The sequence below is a fragment of the Scyliorhinus canicula genome, unplaced genomic scaffold (genome assembly GCF_902713615.1).
Source record: "Scyliorhinus canicula unplaced genomic scaffold, sScyCan1.1, whole genome shotgun sequence".
Classification (NCBI taxonomy): domain Eukaryota; kingdom Metazoa; phylum Chordata; class Chondrichthyes; order Carcharhiniformes; family Scyliorhinidae; genus Scyliorhinus; species Scyliorhinus canicula.
This window is the reverse complement of record NW_024056013.1, coordinates 1,077,784-1,089,252: the sequence shown is the minus strand read 5'-3', so window position 1 is coordinate 1,089,252 and position 11,469 is coordinate 1,077,784. Positions and strand designations below refer to the sequence as shown.

Below are 11,469 nucleotides of genomic sequence, written 5' to 3'. Positions count from 1 at the left end.
ACATTTGGTTAATACAAGGTACACTGGTTCTTTACTGGGTAGTACTACACTCCATATGCTTCTGTGTATTTATATTGTATATTTATTGTATGTCTTATGTTTTCTCATGTATGGAATACGTGACAACAAACCAAATCCAATCAAAGAGACAGTTTCTTACTAGTCTTCAGATTGAACAATGAGCCGCCTTAAAAATTATTCACTCATGGGAGGTGGGGGTCACTGGCTGGACCAGCATTTACTGCACATTCCAATTACCCTTGAACTGCGTGTCTTGTGAGGCTATTTCAGAGGGCACTTACAAATCAACCACAACATTGCTGTGGATCTGGAGTCACGTGTCAGCCAGGACACATAAGGAGAGCAGATTTCCTGAAGGACCCGACGGGCTTTTACAACAATCAACAATGTCAACATTATCCTTTTAATTTGAGACTTTTATTCAATTTCAATATCTGTCATAGGCAGATTCGATCCCAGATCCCCAGAGCATTAACCTGGGTCTCTGGATTACTAGCTCAGTAACAATACCATTACTCCACTGCCTAGCCCACATATTCTTGGCAGAATATGATGTCTTGTAACTTCTCAAAATTATAAAGTAATTTATTTTTTCAAACAAATTCTGATAGCTCTGCAGTTTCTGGAAACATTTTGGTTGGTAGTGTTAATTTTTAAAATAAATATCTAGTCTTTGCAATATAATTACCTGATACACCAATTCACTAATAATAATCAATGTTCACTACTGAATAATCATGAATTTAATTATTGTTTTTTGCTATGAAACCAATACATAGTTAATATAGAAAAGATACAGAAGGTGAAATGACTGCAGGAAGCCACGTGTTTGAGGTATAAAAGGGCTTCCTTGACCTTGTTACCAATGACAGCGAATACACTATGAAAATAACAATTTTAAAACAAAATGTGATTACACATGCGTACTTACAGTTTCCTACATTACAACAGTGAATATGTTTCAAAAGTACTCCATACTTGAGGTTCTAGTGGTAGTGAGAGGTTTTATAGAAATGTACATTTGTTCTAATGTCCGCAAACGAGGATATATTACACTCGGTGTCCTCACCAAAATCATTGATAAAGATTGAGTCTTAATTTTGTGTAATAACCACGGCGTTGACACCATTTTGAATACTCTGTGAAACTCCAGACACACCATATGCACAATTATTTGTTGTAAAACACAGCGAGTTGTTGTGATTTGGAATGCACTGTCGATAAATGGTGCCAGAATCTCATTACGCTGTAACTTCCAAAAGGGAATTTAATGCATTCTGAAAAAGAAAACAACCTAGCCGAACTATGGGATTAAATGGGTCACTGTACAAAGAGCTGGAATGGGGAAAATGGGCCAAATAGACTCCTCTGTGCTCCAGGAGCCTTGTGTACATGAAGTGATGGTAATGACCTGGAACCTACTGCTTATGAGGGTAGGAGATGCAGAGATGATGGAATGATTTCAATATGAAATTGGATGGGCACTGAGAGAAATAAACCCACAGGGATTCGGGGGATAGAATGGGGCAATGGACAGACTGGCTTGCTCCACACAGAGCCGACATGGTCGCAAAAGGCTGAATGGCCCCATTCCCAACCCTCCAGATGCTGTGATCGCAGGAGAGAAATTCAGCTGCTCCAGTCACTGCAACTAACTGGAGTCCCTCATCTCTGGTGTTATTCTCATAAACGTTCTCAATATCGTCTCTAAGAACTTCACATCTTTCCTAAAGTGTGGGGCCCATATATAGGGGTCCTTCCTAGAGGGATAGAATTGAAAATCATGGAGGAAATGTTCACCTTGTTTAGAACCAGGGTTAGCCTGCACTGGGAGCTCTGTCAACATTGGTGAACTCCATTTGGAAAAAGGAAATTGAGGCACTGGATAAGGTGCAACAAACATTCATAATATACAGAACTGAGAGCATTTAACACTCAGGAAAGGCTGGGGCTGTTTTTTTCTGGAAAAGAGAAGACTGATGGGTGACCTGATGGAAATCTTTAAGATTATGAAGGGATTCAATAATCCAATAGGAATTTCAGTAGAAACCTCTTTACCCAGCGAGTGGTCAGGACGTGGAACTCACTCCCACAGCGAGTGGTTGAGGTGAACAGCATGAATCCAATGAGCGTAAAGCTAGATACATACATGAGGGAGAAAGAATAGGAGATGCTGAGGGGGGAGATGTAGAGGGGTGGGTGGATCATGTGGAGCATAAATACTGACACAGACCATGGCTAACCTCAGCCGCTATGGGAATTTAACCTGTGCTGTTGGTGTCACTCAGCACAAACCAGCCATCCAGCCAACTGAGCTAACCGATCCCAGTGTAAATCTGTAATAATTCCTTAAATATTAGTGATTGCCTGTCTCCCACCATACTATTTAATGTAGTTTCCCAGTGCACCTCAGACAACTTGCCCCTCATACCCTAATAAATTTCTTCTGTGAGAAGCACCAAGATTAATTAAACAAAAGACCCATGTAACCACCACAGCCCATCTTCATGGCAATGTGGCATGATTTTGGGGGTTTCCAAAAAGAGATGGTAATGAAACATCTTCTAACCTCCAAACACCCTTTCACTCCTTGTGAAATGTGCAACCAGATATTCGCAAGAAGGCTCAGAGAGAATCAGCCCACTGGAGACGAAGTCATGAGACCGGCCAGTCCAGCAGAAAGAAACCCTCTGACCATCCCCATTGACCAAGAATGAACAAGATGCAGTCCTGGATGTAATTGAGAACAGAAACAATAACAGCAGAATCCAATCCCTATAATCGGTTGTGAACTTGTCGGTGTCTCAGAAAGTGCGATGAATTACTAAATCCCCTCACACATTGACAGCAGGTGAATGGCCTCTCCCCAGTGTGAACTCCCTGGTGTGACTGCAGACGGTATAACCAAGTGAATCGCACAAATAGACGTAAACGGGTGTGAGATAATTGGGATTGTGGAGACATGGCTGCAGGATGACCAGGGATGGGAATTGAATATATTCAGTATTTAGGAAGAACAGACAAAAAGGAAAAGGCACTGGAGTGGCAGTGCTGGTTAAACAGGGAATTAATGCCGAGGAAAGATATTAGCTTCAACAATGCGGAATCTGTATTGGTAGAGCTGAGAAACACCAAGGGGCAAAAACATTAGTGGGCATCATAAATAGACCCCTAAACTGCAGTGGTGATGTTGGGAATGGCATAAAACAAGAAATTAGGCTGATTGTAAAAGTTTCTTTTGGAATGTGAAGAGAAAGATTGGTGAAGACAAATGTAGGTTCCTTCCAGTCAGAAACAGGGGAATGTATAATAGGGAACAAAGAAATGGCTGAGCAAATAAATACATACTTTGGTTCTGTCTTCACAAATAAGGGCACAAATCAGACACCAGAAATGTTGACGGAACGCAGGATTGAGTGAGAGGGAGGAACTGAAGGAGGTCAATGTTAGGAGAGAAATGATGTTGGGGAAATTGATGGGATTTAAGGCTGATAAATCCCCAAGGCCTGATAATCTGCATCCCAAAGGACTTAAAGAAGTTGCTCCAGAAATAGTGGATGCATTGGTGGTCATCTTCCAGGATTCTTTAAACTCTGGAACAGTTCCTGCAGATTGGAGGGTGCCTTATATAATTCCACTATTTTAAAAGGGAGATAGAGAGAAAACAGGGAATTATAGACCAGTAAGTCAGACATCGGCAGTGGGGAAATATCTAGAATTCATTATCAAAAATTTTATAGCAAAGCACTGAGAAACCAGTGGCAGGATCGGACAGGGTCAGCATGGATTGGTGAAGGGAAAATCATGCTTGACAAATCTACTGGAATTCTTCGAGGGTGTAACTGGTAGAGTTAATGAGGGGCAGCCAGTGGATGTGGTATATTTGGACTTTCAGGTAGCTTTTGACCAAAGTCCCGCATAAGATATTAGTGTGTAAAATAAAAGCACATGGGATCAGGAGTACTGTATTGAGATGGATAGAAAACTGGTTGCAGACAGGAAACAAAGAGTAGGGATTAATGGTCTTTTTCAAATGGGCAGGCAGTGATTAGTGGGGTACCGCAGGGATCGGTGCTCAGACCCCAGATATTCACAAGATATATTGATGATTTTTTTAAAAATTGAAAGTACCCAATTCTTTTTTTCTAATTAAGGGGCAATTTAGTGTGGCCAATTCACCTACCCTGCACATCTTTGGGTTATGGGGGTCAGACCCACGGAGACACAGGGAGAATTTGTCTCCACACAGACAGTGACCCGGGGCAGGAATGAACACTGGTCCTCAGTGCCGTGAGGCAGCAGTGCCAACCACTGTGCCACCCTATATATTAACTATTTAGATGAGGTAACAAAATGAGAAGGCAGACGATTATCTGAACGGCCATAGATTAGGAGGGGAATGTGCAACAAGACCTGGGTATCCTCGTACACGTCACTGAAGGAAAGCAGCAGCTACAGCAGGTGGCAAAGAAGGCAAATGGTATGCTAGCCTTCATTGCGAGCAGATTAGAGTACAGGAGCAGGAATATCTTGCTGCAATCTAAAGGGCCTTGGCGAGGCCATACCTGGAATATTGTGAGCAGTTTTGGTCTCCTTCTCTGAGGAAGGATGTACTTGCTCTAGAGGGAGTGCAGCAAAAATTTCCTAGACTGATTCCTGGGATGGTATGACTGATGTATGAGAGAGTGCATCAGTTAGGATTGTATTCGCTGGAGTTCAGAAGAATGGGGATCTCATAGAAACCTATAATATTCCAACAGGACTTAACAGGGTAGATGCAGGAAATATTATCCTGATGGTGGGAACCAGAGGTCACAATCTGAGGATACGGGGTAGACCATTTAGGACAGAGATGAGGAGAAACATCTTCAACCAGAGAGTGGTGAGTCTGTGGAATTTGTTACCACAGGAAATAGTTGAGGCAAATACATTGTATGTTTTCAGGAAGCAGTTAGATATCGCACTTAGAGCAAAGGGAATCAAAGGATATGGACGGAAAGTGGGATTAGCTATTGAGTTGGATGATAAGCCATGATCATAATAAATGGCAGAGCAGGTGCCAAGGGCAAAATAGTCTCTTCCTGCTCCTATTTTCTATGTTTCTATGTAATCCCTTCCCATACTAAGAGCAGGTGAATGGTTTCTCCCCAGTGTGAACTTGCTGGTGTCTCCGCAGGTTGGATGAATGAAGGAATCCCTTCCCACACTGAGAGCAGGTGAATGGCCTCTCCCCAGTGTGAACTCGCTGATGTCTCTGCAGACTGGATAACCAAGTGAATCCCTTCCCACACTGAGAGCAGGTGAATGGTCTCTCCCCAGTGTGAAGTCGCTGGTGTGACTGCAGGTTGGATGAATGAATGAATCCCTCCCCACACTGAGGGCAGGTGAATGGCCTCTCCCCAGTGTGAACTCGTTGGTGTGTCTGCAGGTTGGTTAACTGTGTGAATCCCTTCCCACACTGAGAGCAGGTGAATGGTTTCTCCCCAGTGTGAACTCGCCGGTGTGTCTGCAGACTGGATAACTGAGTGAATCCCTTCCCACACTGAGAGCAGGTGAACGGTCTCTCCCCAGTGTGAACTCGCTGATGTCTCAGCAAGGTGGATGAATCAATGAATCCCTTCCCACAATGAGAGCAGGTGAATGGCCTCTCCCCAGTGTGAATTCGCTGATGTCTCAGCAAGGTGGATGAATCAATGAATCCCTTCCCACACTGAGAGCAGGTGAATGGCCTCTCCCCAGCGTGAACTCGCTGATGTCTCTGCAGGGTGGATAACTGTGTGAATCCCTTCCCACACTGAGAGCAGGTGAATGGCCTCTCCCCAGTGTGAATTTGCTGATGTTTCCACAGGTTGCATGAATTAATGAATCCCTTCCCACACTGAGAGCAGGTGAATGGTCTTTCCCCATTGTGAACTCGCTGATGTCTCCGCAGGGTGGATGAATCAATGAATCCCTTCCCACACTGAGAGCAGGTGAATGGCCTCTCGCCTGTGTGAACTCGCTGGTGTGTCTGCAGACTGGATAACTGAGTGAATCCCTTCCCACACACGGAGCAGGTGAATAGTCTCTCCCCAGTGTGAATTTGCTGATGTCTCTGCAGGCTGGATAACTGAGTGAATCCCTGCCCACACTGAGAGCAGGTGAACGGCCTATCCCCAATGTGACTGCGTCGATGAGTCTCCAGCTCTGATGGGACTCTGTATCCCTTCCCAGAGTCCCCGCATATCGATGGTTTTTCCATATTTTGGGTCTCCTCGTGTCTCTCCAGGTTGGACAATCAGTGGAAGTCTTATCTACACACAGAACGTGTGCACTGTGTCTCCTCACTGTGAATGGTGTGATGTTTTTTCAGGCTGTGTAACTGTTTAAGCTCCTTCCACAGTCAGCTCACTCGGGTGCGTGTTGTGTGGGTCTCAGTACTTTTCCAGTCACGCTCACGTTTAAAATCTTTTGAAGCCGACAGATTGGACAAACATTTCTCCTTCTCGCCGATGATATTCAGATCAGAAGGAATCGAGTGAGTTTGTCACATCGAGACGTGATGTTTAAGATTTCTGTCAATAATTCCTCCTCTTCCAATATCCTTTAAAAACAATTTACAAAAGTCAGCGGTCAGTACAGGATAGAAATTCAGAGCTGACAATTTGAGTTCCTCTCTCGTTCTCCAAAAGCTGTAAATCTCCATCCCACACATTATCCCTCCATTCTCACTCTGCTGTATCTAATATTCACCCTCCCAATTCTCCTGAAGGTGCTGATTCGTGTTGATTGACAGATCCAAGCTCAGCTTACTGACCAGGACACAGAGATTAGAATCGGAGCAATGATGACTGGAAATCTATAACGTAGCTACAGTGTTGTATTACAAGACAAGAAATAATAATACGTTTACTTTATTACAAACTGTAAATAATATATCCAATCTGTACCATGTAACAACACTAGACATATCTCTGTCCATTATTAATTTAATCATCCTTAAATGTCAGCCATCTCATGGGGAACCCATCCCTTTAATTGTGAACATTAGGAACTTAGTGAACTTTTTTGAAATAAATTTACAGTAATTAATGTGCAATTTAGCGTGGCGAACCCGTCTGCCCTGTACATCTTTGGGTTGTGGATCTGAGAGCCATGCAGAAACACGGAGAATGTGCAAACTCCACACGGACAGTGACCCGGGGCCGGGATCGAACTCGGGTCCTTGGCACCGTGAGGCAGCAGTGCTAAGCACCATGCTTTTCGTCATTCAAATAAATGTGTCAACCTGTTAAGGCAATATTGTTCAAACTTTTTTTCCGGGGACCCATTTTTACAACCGGCCAACCTTCGGGATCCAACCCGGCCGATCTTCGTGACCTACACCGGCCGACCTTCGCAGCCGAAGCCCGCTGACCTTCGTGACCCACTATTTTCTCTTATCTTATTTGCTGCTGACAACATGGAGGAATCGCAATCGCGCCCAAAGCACGTGATGTCAATGTTCAGGGTGTGTGACCTGCTCTCTGCCTCCCTTCAGGCAGGAAGATTACAGACATTTTTTTTTAAATCTTCTGCGACTCCGATTGCACAAATTCACGGGCAACAGCCGGATTTGTTTTTACAAGTTCAGGGGGAGGGGGTTTATTTGATAAAGTTTAACAGAAAAAAAAGTTTACATGCTCTACAAATTGGAGGTTCACCACATTTCACCGAAACATTACAATTAAAAATGTAAAAAAATAAAAGACATTTAAAAATCAATCAATTAATTGATAAAGCTTCCAAATACGACCAGCAGGCACTTTGTTTTGGAATGTTTAAAAATCAAGATTTAAAACGTTGACATCTCTTTGTTGAAGTTACAGCTGCGGTGAAACCATCGTTGGATCTCTCACCATTCTTGGAGTAAGAGACTTCAAAGTTCAGAAAGCAACCAATCGCATAATTTCCCCCGAACCTTCTACAGCCGGCTTTTAGCAATGCCGGCTGCAGCGGCCTTCAAAAAGGCTACGACTAGATTTCAGAAAATGCGGCCGCACTGCGCATGCGCAAAACTCTTGAGCATGTGCACAGATGAGCAGGCACACATGCGCAGCGCGGCCGCATTTTGTTAATATGTTCGTGGCCATTTTGAAGGCTGCTTGAAGCCGGTATTATTAAAAGCCGGCTGCTTCACGCGGATTTGCGCGATCGGGAGCTCCGCGACTGACGGCTCCGGGACCCTCCCGACATCTGCCCGTGACCCACACACGGGTCGCGCCCTCGACTTTGACAATGCCTGTGTTAAGAAGATGGGTGTGAGGAGTTGGAACCACTTTGTGAAGCCACGAATCTTCATGGAATTTTTTTTTCCCAATTAAGGGCCAATTTAACGTGGTTCCAGGTTGGGCTCAAATCATCAATGAGGACTCTGATCTGTGGGAAGGAAACCCTGGCAGGTGGGCGGAGAGAATTCACAAACACCCGCTGGAGGCCCCAAACTCCCAATAAGACCCATTGATTTTATTGTCAGTCTGCAGACAGGAGCTGGATAACTGAACCCAGGCAGAGGAGAGGGAGGGAGAAACCTGGGAGTGGAGGAAAGAAATGGCGTAGACGGTGAGATGGGTTTGGATTTCAGCCCAGGGAGAGTGTGAGAGACGGGAAAAAATGTTCCAGAGAAACTAGAATTGTCTGTTCAGAATTTCTATTGTGTACTGAGAGTGATGACTTTTTTTTAAATTACAAAAAACATAAATTTAGAGTACCCAATTCTTTTTTTTCCCCAATTGAAGAGTAATTTTAGCATGGCCAATGCACCTACCCTGCACATCTTTTTGGATTGTGGGGGTGAGACCCACGCAGTCATGGGGAGTATGTGCAAACTCCATACAGACAGTGACCCAGAACCGGGATCAAACCCGGGTCCTTGGCTAACCACTGAGCCACCGTACCTGCCCCTAGTGATGACTTTTATAAACTCCTTTTACAGGATATTACAAGGGGAGAATTTACAGATGGAAACTCAAATCAAACTTCACATCAAAATTTAACAGAGTCACTCCATTCATCAGGAGCTGAATATCATTGGCCCGTGAATGTGGAAAGAGAAATGTTTGAGCTTTGACAAGAGTCATCGGACTCGAAACGTTAGCTCTTTTCTCTCCCTACAGATGCTGTCAACCTGCTGAGATTTTCCAGCATTTTCTCTTTTGTTTCAGATTCCAGCATCCGCAGTAATTTGCTGTTATTTCAGAAAAATGTTTGTCTGGTCTTTCTGCAGGAAAGGATTTTCATGATCAGTGTGACTGAAAAATACCCGATACACACTCGAGTGAGAGTGTTCCAGTGAACTGACTGTGGAAAGAGCTTTTACCAGTTAAACAGTCTGAAAAAAAATCACACCATTCAGAGCGGGGAGAGACCGTACACATGCTCTCTGTGGAGACAAGACAGAAACTAATCGTCAAAACGTGGAAAGGGACAAGGACACCAGCAGCACTCTGAAACCGTGGAAATGTGGGGACAGTGGGAAGGGATTTAGCTCCCCATGTGAGCTGGAGATTCATCACCATAGTCATACCGGCAACAGACCATTCACCTGTTCTGAGTGTGGGAAGGGATTCAATCAGTTATCCGAGTGAGGATTTACCAGGATGTGGGAGCCGAGCTGGTGAGGAAGCGAGTGGCCTTTAATAAGGTTCAGGCTGCTCTGCGATAGAAAGGAGTTGGATTCGGGGCGGTATACCCGGCAAAGCTGCAGCTCACATACGAGTCCAAAGACTTCCATTTTGATAGACCGGAGGAGGCAAACACTGTAGAGCATGGACTGGGGTCCAGTAATCTGTATCGGACAAGATCTATGTTTCCAGTGGGTGTTGTGATATCCTCTATATAGTTTTTGATATTGTAATAAAATCTGTAGATATATTTGGGCGGGGGGGGGGGGGTTAGGAAGACGGGTGAGCTACCTGATGACTAAAGAACTGTTTGTGTTTTACTCTGCGAGTGTATGGGTGCATGTGAGGCAGCCATCTTGGGTGGACTCTTGGCCTGTACATTTTGAAGATTTACTGGATAGTTCCTCATGGCTGATTCCGTGATGGGGGACAATTGTCCCCCTGATTCAGCTGGTCACCTGGAGCATTAGCAGATTATTTGGACCAGTGAAGAGGTGGAGGGTTTTCGCTCACCTAAAGAATCTAAATTCTGGTGTGATGAGGGCAGCATGGTGGAACAGTGGTTAGCATTGCTGCCTACGGCACTGAGGACCCGGGTTCGAATCCCGGCCCTGGGTCACTGTCCGTGAGGAGTTTGCACATTCTCTCCGTGACTGCGTGGGTTTCACCCCCACAACCCAAAAGATGTGCAGGGTAGGTGGATTGGCCACGCTAAATTGCCCCTTAATTGGAAAAAATAATTGGGTACTCTAAATTTATTTATTTTTTTTAAATAAAAAAATTCTGGTGTGATGTTCTTGCAGGAGAGTCACTTGCGGGTTAGAGATCAGACCGGACTGCGGAGCGATGAGCCAAGTGTTTCACTCGGGCTTTGACGAAGGGTTTGAGGTGCTGCAATTCTAATCAATTAACCGGCCCCTCTTTCAGTCACTGGGATCATTGCGGACACTAATGGGAGATACGAGGTGGTCAGTGGGTCTTTGGGTGCTGAAGAATGGCTAAGCCCCTAACTGGGACAATGTGTCATTTGTAAATAAATTGTTGGGATCCATCCCAGACTTGGATACACATCAATTGATTCTTGGGGAAAATTGTGTACTGGATCCTAAATGGACTGGTCCAAGCTGATTCAACCACTACAAGAACAAAAATGGAATGAAATCTGGACGGACCACCCGGCATCGACCCAGGCATCGGAAATGACAACAGCAAACCCGGCAAAAGATAAAGAAATCTGTTCCCATCAGTAGAGTATAAAAGGATTATGGGACACAGATTTAAGATTTTGAGCAAGATCTACAAGGGAGATAGGAGGTAGACATTTTATACAGTGAGTGGTAATGATCTGAACTCAATGCTTACACACAAAAGTCGATAATCTCCAGGTCCTGATAACCCGAATGGTGCTGTCAGAATTTGATGTGAGGATTGGTTGTGAGTTTCCTGTCTGCGAATCCCTTTCTAAGCCCCTGTGAAAGAAGTTTACAAAGGCATCACTGTCAGTCCAGAAATGAAATTCAGGAAAGATAAACATTTCTCCTGGTTAGTTTGCTGTGTGCAAATCCTCCGCTTCTAATCCCCTGTAAAAGAAGCCGCAGAGCTTCAACACCATTATCCCAACAAGACTAATAACCAAAGTCCGCAATCTTGGACTTGACCCTTCCCTGTGCAGCTGGAGCCTCGACTTCCTCACCAACGGACCGCAATCTAACAGGATAGGCAACAGCACCTCCTCCACCATAAGTCCTCAACACCAGAACCCCCGCAAGGATGTGTGATCAGTCCTCTACTGTACTCCTTATACACC

General features: G+C 44.5%; 1 protein-coding gene across 1 annotated transcript; it reads right to left on the bottom strand.

The window, feature by feature from the left end:
* Positions 1 to 5,143: 5,143 nt before the first annotated feature.
* On the bottom strand, positions 5,144 to 11,095 carry LOC119961547 (zinc finger protein 229-like). The gene is made up of 2 exons (XM_038788871.1): positions 11,025 to 11,095; positions 5,144 to 6,604 (listed from the first exon to the last, which is right to left on the bottom strand). Exon 2 carries the CDS (start codon positions 6,260 to 6,262, stop codon positions 5,144 to 5,146), a length of 1,119 nt encoding a protein of 372 aa, XP_038644799.1. The 5' UTR covers positions 6,263 to 6,604; positions 11,025 to 11,095.
* Between the last annotated feature and the right edge of the window lie 374 nt (positions 11,096 to 11,469).

Bases quoted from the DNA above. Each gene is read 5' to 3' on its own strand.
- LOC119961547 (XM_038788871.1), bottom strand. From the start codon at position 6,262: ATGGAAAAACCATCGATATGCGGGGACTCTGGGAAGGGATACAGAGTC.